At 40.3% G+C, this 21,773-nt stretch overlaps 1 protein-coding gene across 2 annotated transcripts in view; it reads left to right on the top strand.

Annotated features, from left to right (window-relative positions):
- LOC115209308 (vezatin) overlaps positions 1 to 21,773 on the top strand; it is a 67,429-nt gene that overhangs the window by 9,223 nt on the left and 36,433 nt on the right. For both annotated transcript variants that reach the window (XM_036501610.1, XM_029777649.2), the window contains exons 2-4: positions 15,642 to 15,767; positions 16,332 to 16,427; positions 19,618 to 19,763. In XM_036501610.1, coding sequence (XP_036357503.1) covers positions 15,642 to 15,767; positions 16,332 to 16,427; positions 19,618 to 19,763 — 368 coding nt within the window. The remainder of the gene's footprint in view (positions 1 to 15,641; positions 15,768 to 16,331; positions 16,428 to 19,617; positions 19,764 to 21,773) is intronic.

The following is a 21,773-nucleotide window of genomic DNA, read 5'->3' as shown; positions in this document are numbered from 1 at the left end:
CATCCCTGTACATGGCTTGCACAGCTCTCACTAACCATTCATCTATCCCTAGTTTCCTCATTGACCACCAGATAAGGGATCGGGGGACCCTGTCGAAGGCTTTCTCCATGTCAACGAAAGCCAGGTACAGGGGCTTATCTTTGGCTAGATATTTCTCCTGCAGCTGTCTCACCAGGAATATGGCATCAGTGGTGCTTTTCCCTGGCATACCTGCGTCTACATATCAGCATTCATTTAATAACCTAGTATTGCCAAATTTTTCTTGCCTGAAGATTCCACCTGTTACACCCTTATGAGTGATTTAGCCTTACAAATGCTCTAGCAAGAGTGATAGTCTTACAGAATTATCTTGTATCTACATACTCACATTTAGATCATTTGATACATCCCTGATATCTTTAGGTGTTTATGTCATGAAAGATCATCTTTCTAGTGAAAAAAATGCCATTTTGGTAAAACAAACAATTGTTTTTTGATGATTCATTAATAAATACCAGCAACATCTAATCTCGTTAGGTTACTTATTCTTAAATACTTTAATCCTTTAGCATTTAAACCGGCCATATCCAGCCAAAATATTTGGTCCATTTTATGTTCAAACTGGTCAGATTTGGCTTCTCACATCTACCCTACAATCTTATTCTAAAAATAAACAATCACATCATTAAAATCTTGAAGCTATAAGATAATGCATGATTAATTTAAAACAATATGAATAAATAGTTATTACTTTTGACAGAGTAATGTGAATGCGGAAGGGTTAAATTGACCACTTAACAAGAACTTAAAAATCCTTCAATCATGAATGACACATTCTTCTAATAAAATAAAACCCTTATTGAAATTCACCACTTTACTATTCAATAATGTCCGGCGTATAAACGATCCAGATGTTGAGTTACAGTATCATTCTGTGAATAAATTCTTTGCTGTATGAATCTCTCTTTACTTGTTTCAGTCATTTGACTGCGGCCATGCTGGAGCACCACCTTTAATCGAGCAACTCGACCCCAGAACTTATTCTTTTGTAAGACCAGTACTTATTCTATTGGTCTCTTTTGCCGAACCGCTAAGTAACGGGGACATAAACACACCAGTATCGGTTGTCAAGCAATGCTAGAGGGACAATCACAGGCACACAAACATACATATACATATATATATACATATATACGACAGGCTTCTTTCAGTTTCCGTCTACCAAATCCACTCACAAGGCTTTGGTCGGCCCGAGGCTATAGTAGAAGACACTTGCCCAAGGTGCCACGCAGTGGGACTGAACCCGGAACCATGCGGTTGGTAAACAAGTTACTTACCAACCACACAGCCACTACTGCGCCTGTTATCATTACTTATTACAATAATGTATGTTTTAAGTATTATATTTGCTCAATGTTCCACCACCATCCTAACTTGTTGTTATAGAATATGAATTTCTAACTGAGGCTAAAGTTTACATTTTTTTAAAGGTAGTTAGAGATGGGGACGAGGTTGATAAAATTAACTCAGGTACTGTGGAATGATGCTGGTATTAAATAATGATTTTAAATTTTGGCAGATGGCCAACAAGTTCAGGGGAGAAGTTAAGTCATTTACATTGATCCCAATGCACAACTGGTACTTATTTCATTGAGCCTGAAAGGATGAAAGGCAAAGTCAACCATGGCAGAATTTGAACTCAGAACATAGACATACAAAATGCTGCTAAGCATTTTGCTTGGCATGCTAATGATTCTACCAGCTCACTAAACAAACTTACATCCCATAAATAATGCAGTTTTTTTTATACTTCTTTTATTTTTCAAAATTAAGATAAACAAAGTTCTTTTTTAATCTAAAATATACTCTCCTTCATTTTCTACAATACTCTTCCATCTATCTGGTAGACTTGCAAAGTCCCTCTTCCAAAATTCACTTGTCGGTGATGAAAAATACTCCTTCAGTACTGTTCCGACCTCGTCTACAGAATTCATGTTTTTCTGTCCAAATGATTTTGAACACTGCGGAACAAATGGTAATCAGATGGAGCAATGTGTGGCAAATATGGTGAGTAGGACATCATTTCCCATTGAAACTGCTCTGGCCTTTGGAATGTCATCCTCGCTGTATGTGGCCAAGCCTTATCCTGATGGAAGATCACCTTTTGTTTTGAAACCAAAGATGGTCGTTTTTCTTCTAGTGCTGACTCAAGGTGCTCATAGTTCTCCTTTGTTATCGTTTGGTTTGATTTTAAAAGTTCAAAGTGGACTAAACCTTTCATATCCCACCAAACAGATAACAACACATTATGTGGGTGAAGACCTTCTTTAGCCTGGGGTGCCAGTGTTTCTCCTTTCTGTACCCACTGTCTTTGGCACTTGACATTTTTATAGAGAACCCATTTCTCATCACCAGTCACTATTCGGTCCAAAAAAGGTTCATTCATGAGATGTGACAGCAAAGAAGAGCACACATTCACTCTCTGCATGCAATTAGATTCAGAAAGTTTGTGAGGAACCCATTGACCTGATTTGCTGACTTTTCTGATGGCATGCAGGTGTTGATGAATGGTTGAATGACCGATTCCAAGCTTCTCTGCTAGTTCCTCAACAGTTATGATGGGATTTTGTTCCACTGTTGAGCTCTACAGATCTTCTGGGATGAGGCCTGTCTTCTAGGCTGTAGTCTCTGGCTCCGAATTTCTGGAAGCACCATTGACACTGACTTATGTTTATTGTCCAATCCTCATTTATTGCATTAATATTCCTCACACTTTCTATCGTGTTGTTGCTTTTATTGAACTCATAAAGCAAAGTATGCTGAATAAGCCCCTTTGTCACTTCCATTATAGCTTTGAAAAAATAGCTGTTAAAATCGAACTGCACTCTTCAAAATTTGTACTAAGAATAAGGACAAAGTAAAAGTACTACCTGCTTTTATCGCAAGTTGATGCAGATAGTCTTTCCTGTTCACTTCTGACTTTTAGTTCATTCAATTGAAAAAAACCAACATTATTTATGGGATGACCCAATTTCTTACTACTCCTACTACTGACAACAACACCAACACAAACAGCCCACCTTCTCCTCCTCTCATCCCCCTCAAAGCTATTTCTCTATTTTTTCTCTCCCTGGGACTAGAAGGATCGATATTGTCAACCAATCCACCATCTGCATCTTTATTCACACTGAAAATGGATAACACCTACAATCCTGTTGTTATGTTTTGTTTTTGTGAGGCATATTATCTATAAATTTAGAATTGTTGTGTTAATCTCATACAAAAAATGATTAAAAGACTGTTGAAGTAGATTTAGTGGCTATATAACTTAGATGTTTCGACCAAAGATTGGTCCAGGCCATGTCTAACTTAATAGCACCACCTGATAGGATTATTCGAATCCTGTTTAAGTCAAGTTTTGTTCAAGTAGTGAGTTCTTGTTGGGTGAGTTGTATCCAATTATGGGTGGCTTATCTGGTATTCTTTGAAGGAATCTATCCAGACTCCGTTTAAAGTTGATGGGATCCTTTTCCTCTTTGATCTCCCTCGGGACAATGTTAAATAGGGCAGGGCCTGTTGAGGAAAAGAAATTATGTCGCAGTGTACATGTATGTTGTGATCTTGAATTGGGCAGGGGACGTATGGCCTGTGGTCCCAGTCTTGGATGAAACTTGAAGCTAATGTTAAGGTTGTTTTAAGTTCAAATAGAAGTTCTTGCAATTTGAGTACCCCTGTTTAAAGTGAGCTGATAAGCATTACTTAGAAAGTCTTCTCATAACCAATCCATTTTTTCAAAATTCTGTTTTGGTATATCTGCACTTTCAACTTTCTCTTTATAATTTTTCGCTCTTATCACAATTTCTAAATTTGCATCACCGGTCTCGAACCCCTATCTTGCCCAGGACATCAATCGTCTGGAAGCTGTTCAGCGACGTGCAACCAAAAGAATACCCTCCATCAGGCATTTGCCATATCCTGAACGCCTTACTTCCCTGGGCATGGACACATTGAAACTCCGACGTCTGGCAGCTGACTTGGCAGACACCCATAAAATTATCAACCATCGCACAAACAATAACTCTGAGCACCTCTTCAAACTCCACCCATCTAACACCCATGGACATATTTACAAAGTAAGAAAACAGCACAGCTCCCATGACTTCAGGAAACATTTTTTCACGCTGAGAGTTGCTGAAGCATGGAACAAACTGCCGGCATCGGTTGTTAGTTGTCGGAGCACTGCATCCTTCAAAACTTCCATGCTTCCTGAGATTCGCCAACGCTACACTTGATTTCCTCCCCTCCATACACACACAAGCATGTTCACTTTCCAGACATTTCTACATTACTGCATGTACTTTATATGCACTTTCTGACAAGTTGTGGTGCACCTGAGCACTGTATACAATAATTTCATTATTATTTATAATTATGAAGCAACAGCTGAAATTGTTCTGTGCAATGCTACGATCTCTTCAAACACATGTTCCTGCTGTCATTTTGGTGTATCCTTCATGTCCAATAGTATGAATAATGATATTACTAATGCTATTAATTCCTGTGAGAAAATTAATTCACTTTACTTCCCCTCTTCTCAGCTCTCCCTAAATATTCACAAGGCCCAAAATTTTGAGGGAGGGGTCCAGTCGATTAGATCGACCTCAGTATGCAAGTGGTATTAAATTTATCGATCTCGAAAGGATGAAAGGCAAAGTCGACTTCGGTGGAATTTGAAATCGGAACATAAAGACAGCATTTCACTCGGCATTCTAATGTTTCTGCCAGCTCGCTGCCTAGCTCTCCCTAAATATTGTGTAAACTCTGTTTCCATTTTTCAAATTTCCCTGTTAATGATTTGATTTGAAGCCTGTTTATATACTGGTCCACCTTTCATATAATTAATTCTTCCTGTCAGTATATACCTATTATTTAACCATACCTTTATTAATTTCTCATCAAATATTTAACATTAATAAAATCCTTTGCTCTAATATTAATTAAGCTTATAGCATTCGTTACTCCCTCAGTAATTTAAATTATGCTGCAAAGTGTTCATTTAGATGATTGATATTGCAGCGGTATAATCAATTACTACAGGTGCGCATAACTGCATATCATTTCTCCTTGCCTATATAGTTAAAGTCTTGTGTCAGAAAATAATTAAGTTACAAATATGTAGCAAGGAAATGTACTGAAAAGAGATCTTTTTATGTACATTAAATTATTTATGTTTGAGAGAGTGACACACACATACACACACTCACTCACTCTTTCTCTCTCTCTCTCTCTCTCACACACACACACACACACATCTTTAACATATAGCAAAGAAGGATGAGGAACTATTTTCAAATATAGGATATCTTTTCATTTGTCATTTCTTAAGAAATAATCTTGTTTAAAAAAAAGAAGACCTAAAATGTCACAAGAATACTTATTTTTCCCTGTTAAACTTATTAGCTCTGTTACTTTCAAATATGCCATAGTTTTATTCCATACGCACATTGCTCATAATGTTTTGTATTAAGTTTTGATATTGGTTTCTTTTTAAGTTTCTTGTTAAAGGAAACGATTAAAGTAGTTTCTCAAAGTGATTTTTTTTTTCCATTTCATTCTGATCCTGTTTTTGATTTTATCATTGACATTACTCCTTGGGTTGACTTCAGTATTCGGCCGGGTGTCTGGTCTCAGGCTAGCATACATCAGTCTCAGAAGCCCTGAATGGGACTTTTAAGTCTTGGGCACTACTCTTTCTCTTCTGGCTAAAAAATAATAATAATAATAATAATAATAATAATAATAAAAACCTAACATATAGAGAAATAGCTTTGAGGGGGAGGAGAGGAGGAGAAGGTGGGCTGTTTGTATTGGTGTTGTTGTCAGTAGTAGTAGTAGTAGTAGTAGTAGGTGCAGGAGTGGCTGTGTGGTAAGTAGTAGTAGGCGCAGGAGTGGCTGTGTGGTAAGTAGCTTGCTAACCAACCACATGGTTCCGGGTTCAGTCCTACTGCCTGGCATCTTGGGCAAGTGTCTTCTGCTATAGCCCCGGGCCGACCAATGCCTTGTGAGTGGATTTGGTAGACGGAAACTGAAAGAAGCCTGTCGTATATATATATATATATCATCATCATCATCATTTAGCGTCCGTTTTCCATGCTAGCATATATATATATATGAATGTGTGTCTGTGTTTGTTCCCCTAGCATTGCTTGACAACTGATGCTGGTGTGTTTATGTCCCTGTCACTTAGCGGTTCGGCAAAAAGAGACCGATAGAATAAGTACTGGGCTTACAAAAAGAATAAGTCCCAGGGTCGAGTTGCTCGACTAAAGGCGGTGCTCCAGCATGACCGCAGTCAAATGACTGAAACAAGTAAAAGAGTATAAGCTAAGAGGTTTTGCTGGAAGACTGGTAAAAACATAGTTTGTGTAAACTGGAGATATGTGTACCTTCACAACAACACACACACACACACACACACATTCTTTGTTTTGTCCTCTACTGTCCATAATGTTTTTCTTGACGTATAAACCCTTTGTGGTCAAAAAAGAAGTCATTATTATTGAACATTTGATAGTTTCAGGCAAACTTTTACTGCATCATTTGCTACTCCTTCAGTTTGCTGGGATATATGCAGCTTTGTGTGTTCTTTTTTGGTAGTGCTGGGGGAGTGGAAACTCTTCCTAGTATTGTATTGCATCAGTTTTCTGTTGTTATTGTTGTTGTTGTTATAATTATTATTATTATTATTAAGGTGGCGAGCTGGCAGAATCGTTAGCATGCTGGATGAAATGCTTAGCAGTATTTCGTCTGCTGCTACATTCTGAGTTCAAATTCTGCTGATGTTGACTTTGCCTTTCATCCTTTCAGGATCGATAAATTGAGTACCAGTGATATATAAGGACTAACCCCTTCCCTCCAAATTTCAGGCCTTGTGCCTATAATAGGAATTATTATTATTATTATTATTATTATTATTAAGGTGGTGAGCTGGCAGAATTATTAGCACAATGGAAAAAATGCTTAGCAATATTTTGCCTGTCATTACATTTTGAGTTCAAATTCCAATAAAATCGACTTTGCCTTTCATCCTTTTGTGGTTGATAAATTAGGTACCAGTCGAACACTGGGGGTCAATGTAATCGACTAGCTCCTTCACCGAAAACTTCAGGCTTTGTGCCTATAGTAGAAAGGATTATTATTATTATCATTTTGCTAGTGCATGTTAATTTAGTTTGCAGGTATTTTACTTTGATATGTGGTGACAACAGGTCTCCTCAAATCTCAAGAATCTTTCTTAGGATTCTTGCTGAATATACTATGGTACTTTTCTGCAGGTCAACAATGTGAGTTTCAGTTCCAATTTCTTCCAGTCTTTTAAGCAGAATTTTGGATTTTGTGCCAAGTGCACCAAATACCATAAGAACAACAATTCCACAGTCCCCTCAACTCCCTGGGTATATCCTGATATTTTTTCAATTTCAATATCACCCGCCTTCTTCTTCTTCTTCTTCTTCTTCTTCTTCTTCTTCTTCTTCTTCTTCTTCTTCTTCTTCTTCTTCTTCTTCTTCTTCTTCTTCTTCTTCTTCTTCTTCTTCTTCTTCTTCTTCTTCTTCTTCTTCTTCTTTTAAGATGGCAAGCTGGCAGAATTGTTAGCATGCTGGAGAAAATGCTTAGTGGTGTTTCACCCATCTTTACATTCTGAGTTCAAATTCCACTGAATTCGACTTAGTCTTTCAACGTTTCGGGGTTGATGAATTAAGTACCAGTGAAACACCAGGGTCAATGTAATTGACTAGCCCTGTCCCCCAAAATTTCAGGCTTTGTGCCTTTAGTAGAAAGGATTATTATTATTATTATTTTGATATTTTAAAAGGACTGATGTAACTCTTCACAAAGGTAAACAAACAAGACAAAGAACTCGATGCAATTATAACTTTTTCTAGTTTGCATGCTTCCAGAAATGACAAATGGCTTTTGATTTCAGCACGAAAATGATTAAATTTTTTTGAACTGATAGAAATGTTGATTTCTCAATTTCTGATTTATATTTTGAATCGTACAAAATCCATTGGCCCAGGATTGGGCTCCACACTGAGGTCAAGCAAAATGAGGGTTGACAAGCCATTTTTAGAAACATGCATGCTACATGGCAGTGAAACATGCCATGCTACATGGCAGTGAAACATGGGCCGTGACTGCTGAGGATATGCGTAAGCTCGCAAGAAATGAAGCCAGTATGCTCCGATGGATGTGTAATGTCAGTGTTCATACCTTGAGAGAAAAGCTGGACCTAAGAAGCATCAGTTGTGGTGTGCAAGAGAGACGTTTGCGCTGGTATGGTCATGTGGCGAGAATGGATGAAGATAGTTGTGTGAAAAAGTGCCACACCCTAGCGGTTGAGGGAACTTGTGGAAGAGGCAGACCCAGGAAAACCTGGGACGAGGTGGTGAAGCATGACCTTCGAACTTTAGGTCTCACTGAGGAAATGACTAGAGACCGAGTCCTCTGGAAGTGTGCTGTGCGCGAGAAGACCCGGCAGGACAAGTGAGTCCATAACCCGTGGCCTTCTACATGGGATGGAGCCAGCCTACGTATGCATACCTTTCCTTCTTGGGCCACAAAACTCTACTTGTGAAGACCTGTTGAGGCAAGTGAGGATCAGAATCGAAATCGATCAATGGAAATTGCGGATGTGTTACCAGTGCCGGTGGCATGTCGAAACTCTACTTGTGAAGACCTGTTGAGGCAAGTGAGGATCAGAATGGAAATCGATCAATGGAAATTGCAGGTGTGTTACCAGTGCCGGTGGCATGTAAGAGAACCTTCCGTTTCGCGACCGTTGCCAGCACCGCCCCGTTTCGTGTCCGTTGCCAGCCTCGCCTGGCCCTGTGCCGGTGGCACATAAAAAGCACCATCCGTTCGTGGCCGTTTGCCAGGTCTGTCTGGCACCTGTGCGGGTGGCACGTAAAAAGCACCCACTACAGTGGTTGGCGTTAGGAAGGGCATCCAGCCGTAGAAACACTGCCAGATTTGACTGGGCCTGATGAAGCCTCCTGGCTTCACAGACCCCAGTAGAACCGTCCAACCCATGCTAGCATGGAAAACGGACGCTAAACGATGATGATGATGATGATGATGATGATGCAAACTAGAAAAAGTTCTAATCGCATCGCACTCCTTGACTTGTCTGTTTGCCTTTTTGAAGAGTTACGTCAATCCTTTTAGAATATCAAAGTCAAGTAGACTGAGATGATTGATTTCATGGTACACAGAAAAAGTATTGGAGCATACAGGAATTCTGGAAGTTACCAAAGAAGCTGGGTGTCTAAGGAAAATCGTAATGTAAATTACAGCTTTTGTGTTTTAACCCTTCTCACAGTTGGCTTGTCAACCCTGTTAGTTTCGCTAGACCCCAGTGTTGAGCCCAATCCTGGGCCAATGGATTTTGTACCATTCAAATATGAATCAAAAATTGAGAAATTGACATTTCTATCAGTTAAAAAACTAAACCTTTCCTCTCAAAATTGCTGACCTTGTAATACAATTTGAAAGTAGTGGAGGCGCAATGGCCCAGTGGTTAGGGCAGCGGACTCGAGGTCATAGGATCGCGGTTTCGATTCCCAGACCGGGCGTTGTGAGTGTTTATTGAGCAAAAACACCTAAAAAAGCTCCACGAGGCTCCGGCAGGGGATGGTGGTGATCCCTGCTGTACTCTTTCACCACAACTTTCTCTCACTCTTACTTCCTGTTTCTGTTGTACATGTATTTCAAAGGGCCGGCCTTATCACTCTTTGTGTCACGCTGAATATCCCTGAGAACTACGTTAAGGGTGCACGTGTCTGTGGAGTGCTCAGCCACTTACACGTTAATTTCACGAGCAGGCTGTTCCATTGATTCGGATGAACCGGAACCCTCATCGTCGTAACCGACGGAGTGCTTCCACAATTTGAAACTATTATTATTATTATTATTGTCATTAAGAAGGTGGCAAGCTGGCAGAATCGTTGATGAAATGCTTAGCAGTATTTCGCCTGTCACTACATTCCAAATTCAAATTCCGCCAAGGTTGACTTTAACTTTCATCCTTTCAGAGTCGATAAATTAAGTACCAGTGAAACACTGGGGTTGATGTAATTGACTAGTCCCTCCCACTAAATTTCAGGCCTTGTGCCCTTTGTAGAAAGCTGGCAGAAGCATTAGCATACTGGACAAAATGCTCAGTGACTTTTCACCTTTCTTCATGTTCTGAGTATAAATTTCACCAAGGTTAACTTTGCCTTTCATCCTTTCAGGGTTGATAAATTAGGTACCAGTTGAGCACTTGGGTCAATGTAATCAACTATCCACCTCCCCAAAATTTCAAATCTTGTGCCTATAGCAGAAAGAATTATTATAATTAGTATCATCATCATCATTATTATTATCCAGCAGTAGTAATCATATTTTCATAAAATGTAGTACAAGAGACTCAATATTTAACAGCAATTAGTTTTCATCATCATCATCGTTTAATGTCCGTTTTCCGCGCTAGCACAGGTTGGATGGTTCGACCGGGGTCTGGGAAGCCAGGGGCTGCTCCAGGCTCCAGTCTGATCTGGCAGAGTTTCTATGGCTGGATGCCCTTCCTAACGCCAACCACTCTGTGAGTGTAGTGGGTGCTTTTTACATGCCACCTGCACAGGTGCCAAGGGGGGTCCGGCATCGGCCACGATCGGTTGGAGCTTTTAACGTGCCAGTGGCACAGAAGCCAGCCAAGGCGGCGCTGGCAACGTTCGGATGGTGCTTTTTATGCCTACAAATTCCTACAAATTCTGATCTCAAGTACTGCCTTAGTTGGTTGTACGTCCCATCTCCCTGGTTATTAGAATAAACCCTAATCTGCAATTGGGATTCATTCAATCACCTTTTATCATTTATCTGTTTATACTGTATTGTATTTGTCTTCTCAAGTGTGATGGACTTTACAATTCCTATTTTTTCTTCCATTCTTTTTTGATGAAGTATTTGATTATTACTGCTCATCTGGTTGAGCTTGCTTGAACATTTTTAACCCATGTATGGCATCCATCTTGGTCCTGCAATTAGTTTAGGGAGGTCTTTGAAGAGGCATCCAGTGTTTATGGCAAGTTGATCAACATACAGTGTTTGGATGATCTGCTTGAGTACAGCCGTGCTTTGGCATCCATATCAGTAAGTCACTTGCTAGGTTTTGTTGAGCATCCAGGCTTTTGCTCCATATAAAAGGACTGACTGTACTGTTGCACAGAAAAAATTCCTCTTTGGGTTGTCTGACTGGTTTCATTTCCATACAACATCCAGTTTGTTTAGGGCTGGCCATGCTTTGGCTATCCAAGTTTTTACATTCTTTTCAGCTGATGAAAAGGATTTCCCATTACTAGGAATTTCAACCATGTTTCGTGGTCTGCTACCACAACAGCTCCTTTATAGGATCCAGTTAGCTCAAGACATCATCAGGAGGAACCACATCCTGTTTCGGCCCCTACTCTTCTACCCTCCCTTTGGAGGTGTCTTCAGCTCTGGTGTTGGGTGTATGTCTTCTTTCTTCCTCTTTCTTCTGTTCCCTGGCCTCTTCAATGTAGCGTGAACGAGTGTCAATGGACGACTAACTGTCTTGTCAAATTTTTCCCTTTAAATACCTGCTGCTCTGCTCCAGCAGACAGCCCCAGCAAGTTGTCACGTGACACTGTCTCAACTTTAACTGACCCAATGAAGACGCGTAGTCTCAGCCTACACATTCTCTAAACAATACCGTCATCTGTCAGTCAGCAAAGTTAATTCCGTGTCAGCTTGTTTCACCTAGTGATGTTATTTTCCGCCGGCATGTTATGACTTTCAAGCCGTTTTTGGTCTTCCTGCTTCAGCCATATATAGAAGCTGGCTTTTTCGAACACCTCCTGTACTCTCATTAGTTTTCTCAGCTCCGAGCTAGGAAAAAAAAATCTTCTTTTGAATAGCGTTGTCGTTTTTCTTTCAATAAAGCCCCTAGCCCCCACTGCCAGGTGGTAATATTTGACATTCCATCCCTGTTCTCTGCACTCTTCGATTAGTTTTTTGTACCTCTTCTCCTTTTGTTTCTCTGCATTACTGATGTTCTCTTCCCATGGCACTGTCAGTTCTAGCAAAATTCCTATTCTCCGTTCTCTGTCTCATAGGACTAAATCTGTTTTTTTTGTCATTCTTATTAATGGAAATATTACTAGTCTTTCCAAATCCGTGGCCACCTCCCAGTATCCCTTCCATCTTTCGTCTATCTCGTATATTTTATTTGTAGGCCTGGTTTTATATCCTTTTCCCTCCTTGTGGAAGTATACTTTCCTGCGCTTTTCCACTTTTGGGTACTCTCCCCTATTGTACCTCTCGATCTTCTCCTTGAGTGCTGCACTTATGACGCCGAGGACTTGATTATGACGCCATGTATACCTTTCTAGTGCTAATCTGCAGTTTGACAGAACATGTCTAACCGTCGCTTTCTCTCCGCATCTACACTCATCGGTTGTTTTTATGTTCCACCGGACTCAGTTCGCCGGTGAGGGTAGAACGTCGAAGGTAGACTTGATCAGGAAGGATGTTCTTGCTTGTTCCCAAGCCCAAAGTTCCTTCCATGATATTCTGCGGCTAATCACATATTCCTCCCATCTCAGGCACTGTCCCTGTTGACTGCATTGCACCAAATGTACATTTTGCCTTTCTTCTTCCTCCTTTCTCACTTCGTATACCACTGCCTCTTTCATCTCTTTTATACTGCTCTTGCAAATTGGCCTGAAATTGTACGACCCTAGGCTGGCTGTTGCTTCTTGCATCACTCTGACTAAATCTACGTGCCTTAGTTTTCCAATCGCCCTGTTTACTGCCTCTTCCGCCTTCCATTTCCTCCCTGTTCGTACCTTTAAGGGGTTTTCCCGGATGCCCTGATCTTTTGAATACCTTAGCATCATTACTGTCCTTGCCTTTCCTGCCTATTATATCTTCGGTGATTGATGTTATTGGTAGTTGCAGCACGAGTTTTCCATATAGTGCAGTTGTATTCAGTGGTTTCGGCAGACCAAGCCATTTTCTGATAACCACACTGCATCTTTGTTCCACCCTTTCTACTCTACTCGAGGCTATTTCGTACATTTGCAATGGCCACATTATTCTTGGGTACAGCCCAAATTGCAGTATCCAACATTTGAATTTTCCCGGCAGCGTTGTTCTGTCAATTGCCTTTAATCCTTGTTCTGCTAACTCGTGTGTTTCTTTCCTTTGCTTCTTATCATTTAATAAATCTCTATACCATCTGCCGAGACTCTTTACTGGTTGTCCTTTCTTTCACGTTGGTATGTCTTCACTTCCTATCCTGAATTTCACTTCTTCTTGCCTTCCTTTCACGAGAGCCACGCTTCGAGATTTTTTGGCTTTGAATTTCATTCTTACCCATCCTATCAGTTCGTCCAACCGCTCTAACGTTCCCTCTGCTGCTTCTCTACTTTCCGATAATATAGTTATGTCATCCATAAAAGCCCTTAACGGTGTCTTTGTAACAGCTTTCTCACAGTTTGTAGATCTGAGTAGCATTCCCATGACTAGCACGAATAAGATGACCGATATCGTGCATCCGGCTGCAATCCCTATTTCAAGCCGTTGCCACTCTGTTGTGAACTTTCCTGCTGTAAATCTCATCCTCAGGTTGTCGTAGTACGACATGAGCATTCGTTGAACATCTTTTGGAATCCAAAAGAAGTCCATCGCTGTTTTTATTAGTGCATGTGGAACAGATCCATAAGCATTGGCAAGATCTAGCCAAACAACGTACAGGTTTTTCTTCAGTTGTTTTGCACAGGTGATGGCTTCCCAGATGGCAAATGCGTATTCTATGCACTCAGGGATTCTGGAGATTCCTGCTTTTTGGATTGCTTCATTATGCTGTACGAATCTCATGATTCGTCTAGCAATAATTCCAAACATGATTTTCCCGTCAGTATTTAATAATGAAATTGGTCTAAATTGTCCTAGTGTTTTTGCATATTTCTCTTTAGGTAAATAGATACCTTCGGCTATACACCATCGCTCTGCTACATCTTTCTTCTTCCACATTTCTCTTATCAGTGCAAACAGCTACAAACGTAATTTCGGGCAATATTTGTATATATACCTTGTAGCTCACTCCATCGTTCCCTGGTGAACTTTTTGCTCTTGCTTTCCTTATGAACTCATCCATTTCTTTCCGTTTGATGTCGCTCAAATCAAATGGTACTCTTGGTTCAGGTGGTTTCTTCAGTCCGTGCATTTCTGGGAGTACTTCATTTCTGTCCGAGTCGCTGTATGTCTCTTTCAGATGTTGTCCGAGCTCTTCTTTCGTACAATCCAATTTTCCGCTTTTACTTTCAGTAAATAGATGTTTCGCATATTGGTAGGGATTGTTCACAAAGCTACGATAGTTTTTTTCTCTCTCCTTTCTTCTGCTCCTCCTTCTTTGTTTTCTTAGCAGGTCACGATGCCTCTTTTTTATCTCTTCATATAGCTGCTTTAGCCCTTCTCTTTCCTCCTCCTTTGCATCCCTCCATCTGGATCTGACTTTTTTCTTCTCTTCTTGAATCTTTGTGATCCGTCTTTCTCTCCTCGATGGTCCGCTCTTTGCCGTTGATTCTACCTTCCCTATTGTATGCAGTCCAAATCTTTTCTCTCCTTCCTGGTAGATTGTATTAGCCAGGTTTTTGAGCTTTTGTTCATCATCGCCTTTGAATTTGGTGATCATTCTTGCTACCTCGTTGTCAAATTTTTTATAACTCGCTGCGTCATTTGCTTTCGGCCACTTAATCTTTGTCCTCTTCATGCCTATCACTCATTTTGATTGTTCCAATTCAACTGTAGAATGAACCTTGCTATGGTTATTTTCCAGGAGGTTCTGGCCACACGTCTTATGGTTTATCAACCTGCATTGTTGAATTACTTTCTTCTGACACACCTTTCCTTGGTGGATTCTCAGCCCGATGTAACTAGCAAACACCTTTCCACAGCAGCTGAACTCCTCATCTACCATTCCTTTACTGCTTCCTTTCTCATTGTTCATTTCCGGTCCAAGTCCATTTGGTTTTTTTCCATTCCTATTTGATCCTTTATTCTCCCCCTGTGGTCTAGGATCATGGGGGCATGATTTCCCATGTATTTTTCGTTGCAATTTTACCCCGGATCGGGCTGCAAGCCCATTTGATCTTTCGTTACACTGTCGTACTGTCAAGCGTCTCTCCGCTTTGTCATCCCTCTTTCTGGATTGTCAGCAAGTCTTTCCCTGCAGTCAGTATCTGAGGAATTTCAACCGTGTTTCGTGGTCTGCTACCACAACAGCTCCTTTATAGGATCCAGTTAGCTCAAGACATCATCAGGAGGAACCATGTCCGGTTTCAGCCTCTACTCCTCTACTGTTTTGACGTGGCGGGGCCCCCCCTTTCGGAGGTGTCTTCAGTTATAACATGGAAAGGCATATTTAAAGCAAATAGAGTAATGCGTTCTTGTTTTCTAAGAAAACCCATTAGTTTCAGCTAGATCTGAACTGATGAACATCTGAAATATGCATGCAACTTATTCAAAATATTTTTACTTTTAGCCTTTACAGAAGTTTCATGCATGATTTAATTATGAATATTTTAAAAATACTTTTGCAGAACTCTGCTCTTTATAAGCACCTTGTTGATGCAGGGGTTACTGATATACCAGTTGAGAAATCCACTAAAAGCTCTGAGCCTAAAGAAGACGTTGAAGATGAATCTGTTGCTGCTTTCCCACCAGAAGTTAGTTCCTCTTTATTTTCTAGTAATTTATTCTGTAATAATTTATTTTTGTATCATTTTGTGTGGTTATGACTCTGCAGTAAGAAGTTTGCTTTCCAACCACATGTTGTCCACTGCTTGGTACTTTGGACAAGTGTCTTATACTACTATGATGGGCTGCATGTATATGTGTGTGTGTGTGTGTGTACTGCTGTCAGACATCAGGTGGTGGTTATAAATGAGCATCATTATCATGCAAGTGAGATTGTTCATTTTTAGTCTTCCATGAAAACATGTTTATCTATGGGGAAAATATTACCTAGCTTGGACACATGAAAATTGGCAACAGGTAGGGTGTCAAGCTATAGAAATTCTGCCTCAACAAATTCTATCTGACCTATGGAAAAGTGAACTGTAAATGATGATGATGTTGATGGTTCTGCTGCTGATGATGATGAGGACAATGAAAATCTTAGCATTTGATTCATATTTTTTCCCACCTCTAAAATGTAAAGACTTGTGCTTTATCAAAAGAAACACTCTTTTCAACACACTTTTAACTTCATTTATTAATTTATTTTTCAGAAGTCTGACAATGTGCAAACTAATATGGAGCTTCTGAAACAGGTCTTTAGAAAACTGAGAGAGTTTTCTTCCTTTGATCTTTTTATCATACAAATGGTGAGGTTTAATTATTTACTTTGAGGATTTGTTGAGTTAATATTTCTTATTAATAAATTAGTTACCCAGAATATTTGTGACAAATGAAAATGATTCTTGACTGCTGAATACGGAACTTCTGATTTTTCATTTCTATTAGCTAGCAGAGTTCAGAGGAATTTTTTTTAATATCAAATCAAATCAAAACAAATCAAAATAGATGAACATCAATGGAATTTGTATCCTTGTGGTAGCAGTGCCGGTGGCACACAAGAAAACCATCCGAACGTGGCCGTAGCCAGTACCGCATCGACTGGCCTCCGTGCTGTGGGCACGTAACAAACACCATCCGATCGTGGCCGTTCGCCAGCCTCATCTGGCACCTGTGTCGGTGGCACATAAAAACACCATCCGAGCGTGGCCGTTTGCCAGCCTCGTCTGGCACCTGTGTCGGTGGCACATAAAATCACCCACTACACTCTCGGAGTGGTTGGCGTTAGGAAGGGCATCCAGCTGTAGAAACACTGTCAGATCTGACTGGCCTGGTGCAGCCTTCGGGCTCCCCAGACCCCAGTTGAACCGTCCAACCCATGCTAGCATGGAAAGCGGACGTTAAACGATGATGATGATGATGACTGCACCAACATTATTAACTAAAGAAGTATAGTAAGACATTGGTCATTCAGACAAGATGGGCAAGGAATAATTATGTTTGGATGATTGATTTAATTGTAAACAAAGGAAGTCTTCTTGAAAGTGTGAGAAAGGGAGACCCCCCCATGAATGACCATGAGACTACACCTACAAAGTTCCCCGCTGAGGCACAAGTCCAAGCATGGTTGTTTATAGAAGACCAGCAGTTGCCCCTCTCCACACCACTGATATTGCCCAAGGGAAAGGCAAAGGCCAATACAGCTTGGCACCAGTAATGTCACAACTCATTTCTACATTCGAGTGAACTGGAGCAATGTGAAATAAAGTATCTTGCTCAAGAACATGACACACAACCTGGTCTGGGACTCAAACTCACTACCTCATGATTGTGAGCCTAATGCTCTAACCACTATATGAAAAAAAGCATGTTTGCAGAATTTTTGTCATTCAGTTGATAAAATGTACTCCTCTGCAATTTTCAATACTTTTTCACCATGATTCAGATGCTGTCAAATTTCATTTTTCTGTTTGACTATCAGTGGCATTTCTTCCTCTTCTCAGACATAGTAACAACTGCAAACTTGAATACTTGGAACAGATATAGACTCAAAAGAAAGTGATAGTGTTGATGAAAGCACATCCTTGAGCATGTCTTATCATTTTGATGAGTTAAGTGTGGAAGTGATATATCTCGACTTTGCAAAGGCCTTTGATAGGGTCGATCATGGAATGATATGTCACAGACTGCGTGATCTTAGCATAGTTGGAGAACTGGGAGAGTGGCTTCATGACTTTCTGAAAGATAGAGGTCAGGTGGTAGTGGCCAATGGGGCCACTTCCATTAACACGCAAATAGTGAGCGGTGTTCCGCAGGGCACTGTTTTGGGACCACTACTGTTCATAATGGCCCTCTCAGACATGCCCTCAGCCACGCAGAGAGCCACGATCACAAGTTATGCAGATGATACAAAAGTTTCACAGGCAATACAGAACCCTGAGGACACTAAACGCCTGCAATGTGAGCTGGACAAAATATACAAGTGGGCTGAAAAGAATAGCATGCAGTTCAATGCTGAAAAGTTTCAAGCTTTATGCTATCAGCATGCAAAACTAAATGCAGTACCCAATGAATACACTGGACCCGGAGGAATAGCAATCCCAGAGGCACAATCAGTGCGTGACCTGGGTATTTACATGAGTGATGACGCAACCTTTCGTGTTCATGTTGCTAAATTGGCAATGAAATGTAGACGACTGGCCGGATGGATTCTCAGAACCTTTAGAACAAGAGAACAAGAAACCATGATGGTCCTCTGGAGGACACTTGTCCTAAGCCACTTTGACTATTGCTCTCAGTTATGGTCACCATCCAGTGTCAAGTTGATCACAGAGCTCGAGGCGATCCAGCGTAGCTACACGAAGAAGATAGCCTCTATGCAGAATGTAAGCTACTGGGAAAGACTCAAGAGATTAAAACTATATTCCTTGGAGCGTAGGCGGGAAAGATATGCCATAATATACATCTGGAAGATCCTGGAGGGACGTGTCCCAAACTTTGGCATCGAGAGTTACACAAATGCTAGAACTGGGCGCCACTGCATGGTGCCTAGGACTCCAAATTTGTCATCAAGATGTAGAGACCTGCATGGGGTGGATGCAGATGTCTTTAAAATGAAACTGGATCTCTTCCTGTCAGGTGTCCCAGATGAACCAACTTCACGGCAGGAGGTGCAGATGAGGGCAGCTGCATCGAACTCTCTCATGCACCAAATGGCAGTTGCTAGAAAGCGTTCGTGAAGTAAAACCAAGTAGCAACACCAAATGGCGGTGCCCCAGCATGGCCACAGCTCATGAGCTGAAACTAGAATCAATCAATCAATCAATCATATGTATATATATGTATATATATGTGTATATATATATATATATGTATATATATATATATGTGTGTATATAAGCACCCACTACACTCACGGAGTGGTTGGCGTTAGGAAGGGCATCCAGCTGTAGAAACACTGCCAGATAAGACTGGAGCCTGGTGCAGCCTTCTGGCTTCCCAGATCCCCGGTCGAACCGTCCCACCCATGCTAGCATGGAGAACGGACGTTAAACGATGATGATGATGATGATGTTTAAAGTGTCAAAACAAATTAATGAAACTGTTAACATATTTTTGATAACTGTAAACAAAAGACAAGATCATCACTTATAATATCTTTATGTGTTGCTCAATAATTTGAACTTATTTTAAGTTATAGTGAATAAAATATGAAAAAGCAGTGCCAATATTAATCTTCAATTTGGGTTTCACATAGTTTGGATAATTAAGTAATATTTACAGAAGCTTGAGGTCTTGTATCCCCAGATAACTGAAGTTTGACTATATAAGATTACACTTTTTTCAGAATTAGCTATATTGAACATTTAATGCTATACTGCACACATTGAGGAGTTTCCTTAGTGTGTGTGTGTGTGTGTGTGTGTGTGTGGCAGTTAATTTTCTTATTACAAATGAGAAATAAAGCACAGTTTTTTTTATTATTTTATACTTTTATAGTATTGCCATTTCAACTGTCAGATTCTGCATCAAGTGGCCCGTAACAAATCTTTGGAAGATGATGATAAAATATTTCTAGAAAATTTCATAGTGGAAACAGAAAATGTAGGAAAGGCTTGGAAGATTCAAACATTCATATTATGCTGGTAGGTTGCAAAACTTTTGAAAACAATTTTCCCTCTCCTAAAATGACTCATGCTGATACGGGAACTGGATGTTGAATAAGACACTCCTAGTGTCATAGATAATTACAAGCTTAAGGAATATGGATAAGAAATGATTACTGATACATATCAATAATTTTTCTGTTTTGATGATCTAATGCTATAAAACTGTAAAAAAAATTCCTTGAATGCTAAATTTATTCACAAAAAATATTGAGAAATATGTTACTTTTAGCTAATTATATAAATTATTTCGAAAATGTATCGTATTTAGTGTTGGTAAGATTAATACTAATAGTTTGTATGGGCAGTTTAATGGGTGGAAACTGCACCGTAGGCTGTCAGCTGTCTGTCTGTGTGTACATTACATATATTTCTTTACTACCCACAAAGGGCTAAACACAGAGGGGACTAACAAGGACAGACAAAGGGATTAAGTCTATTATATCGACCCCAGTGCGTAACTGGTACTTAATTTATCGACCCCGAAAGGATGAAAGGCAAAGTCGACCTCGGCGGAACTTGAACTCGGAACGTAACGACAGACAAAATACGGCTACGCATTTCGCCCGGCGTGCTAACGTTTCTACCAGCTCGCCGCCGTTTACATTACACACACACACTCACATATGCATATCATCATCATTGTTTCACATCCATATTCCATGCTGGCATGGGTCAGATGGTTCAACAGAATTCAGTGATCCAGAGGCCTGTGTTGAATTCCAGTGTCTGCTTTGGCATGGTTTCTTCAGTTGGCTGCTCTTCTTAATGCCGACCACTTTACAAGTGTACTGGATGATTTTTTTGTGTTTGTCTCGCCGGTAGTAGTGAGATCACTGAGTAACTCATAAAACAGGACCCCTCGACAGAATTGGGGTGTAGTTTTGAGCAAGGTAGTTTTGTTAACAGATAACTTGCTATAGGTGAGATATATGGCTACTCCTGTAGGAAAGGAAAAAGAATGGTAGAGATGAGGTGTCAGTATATACCCTCAAAGTACAAAAAGGTGGATAAATAGAAAATTGAGGATGAGTTAGTGGGTAGGTTTGTTAGCGTATGAAGGAAGGATGATAGACGATTAGAGATGGGGATAGAGGTGAATGCAGTGAATAATGAACATGAGTGGAGAGATGTAGATAATGGTTAATCTCAGTTTGGAGTGGGGAGGTAAAGGAAAATGGGATGGGGTCAGGGAAGAGTAGGTTATAGATGGCAATATATAAAAAGGGGTGGTGGAGAGTACCAGTATGATAAAACTATAGGGAGATGATATTAGGTGAGGGAGAGAGAAGAGGCACAGTGACAGAGATGGAGGTCAGAGGTATGTTAGAGTGGATAATGTGAGTAACACAAGGGGCTGTTAGCAGGTATTAGAGGGTGTTTAGGGGAAAGGGGCATTCCATGGAAAAGAAAGTGGTAAGTAGTGATGTGGAGAGTGTAGGAATGGATGACAAGGGAAGTGGTTCCAAGGAAAGGGATAACTGGTAACATAAAGGCTGGGATGAGATATGTGCAGTTCTGCTCTCGTGTAATTACAGCAGCTGAGGAAATAGTGCCACAGTTAGAAAGGCAAAAGATGAGTTATGAGGAAGGCTTAACAATTGCAGAATGGTGTGAGGCATAGATATTAATGATATATCTTTGGGATTTTCATTATGAAATAGACAGGTCTTCTTGAGCATGACATAGTGCCAATCACTTAGATCCTTTGGCATTTCCTCATTTCCTCAATGTGTGTACATATATAATAATAATAATAATAATAATGAAATTATTGTATACAGTGCTCAGGTGCACCACAACTTGTCAGAAAGTGCATATAAAGTACATGCAGCAATGTAGAAATGTCTGGAAAGCAAACAATGCACGAGTCAGATACATGCCTGTGTGTGTATGGAGGGGAGAAAATCAGGTGTAGTGTTGGCGAATCTCAGGAAGCATGGAAGTTTTGAAGGATGCAGTGCTCCGACAACTAACAACCGATGCCGG

Source organism: Octopus sinensis, linkage group LG3, assembly GCF_006345805.1.
Source record: "Octopus sinensis linkage group LG3, ASM634580v1, whole genome shotgun sequence".
In the NCBI taxonomy this organism is placed as follows: domain Eukaryota; kingdom Metazoa; phylum Mollusca; class Cephalopoda; order Octopoda; family Octopodidae; genus Octopus; species Octopus sinensis.
Note: the sequence above shows the minus strand (reverse complement) of the source record. Positions and strands in the feature narration are given on the sequence as shown.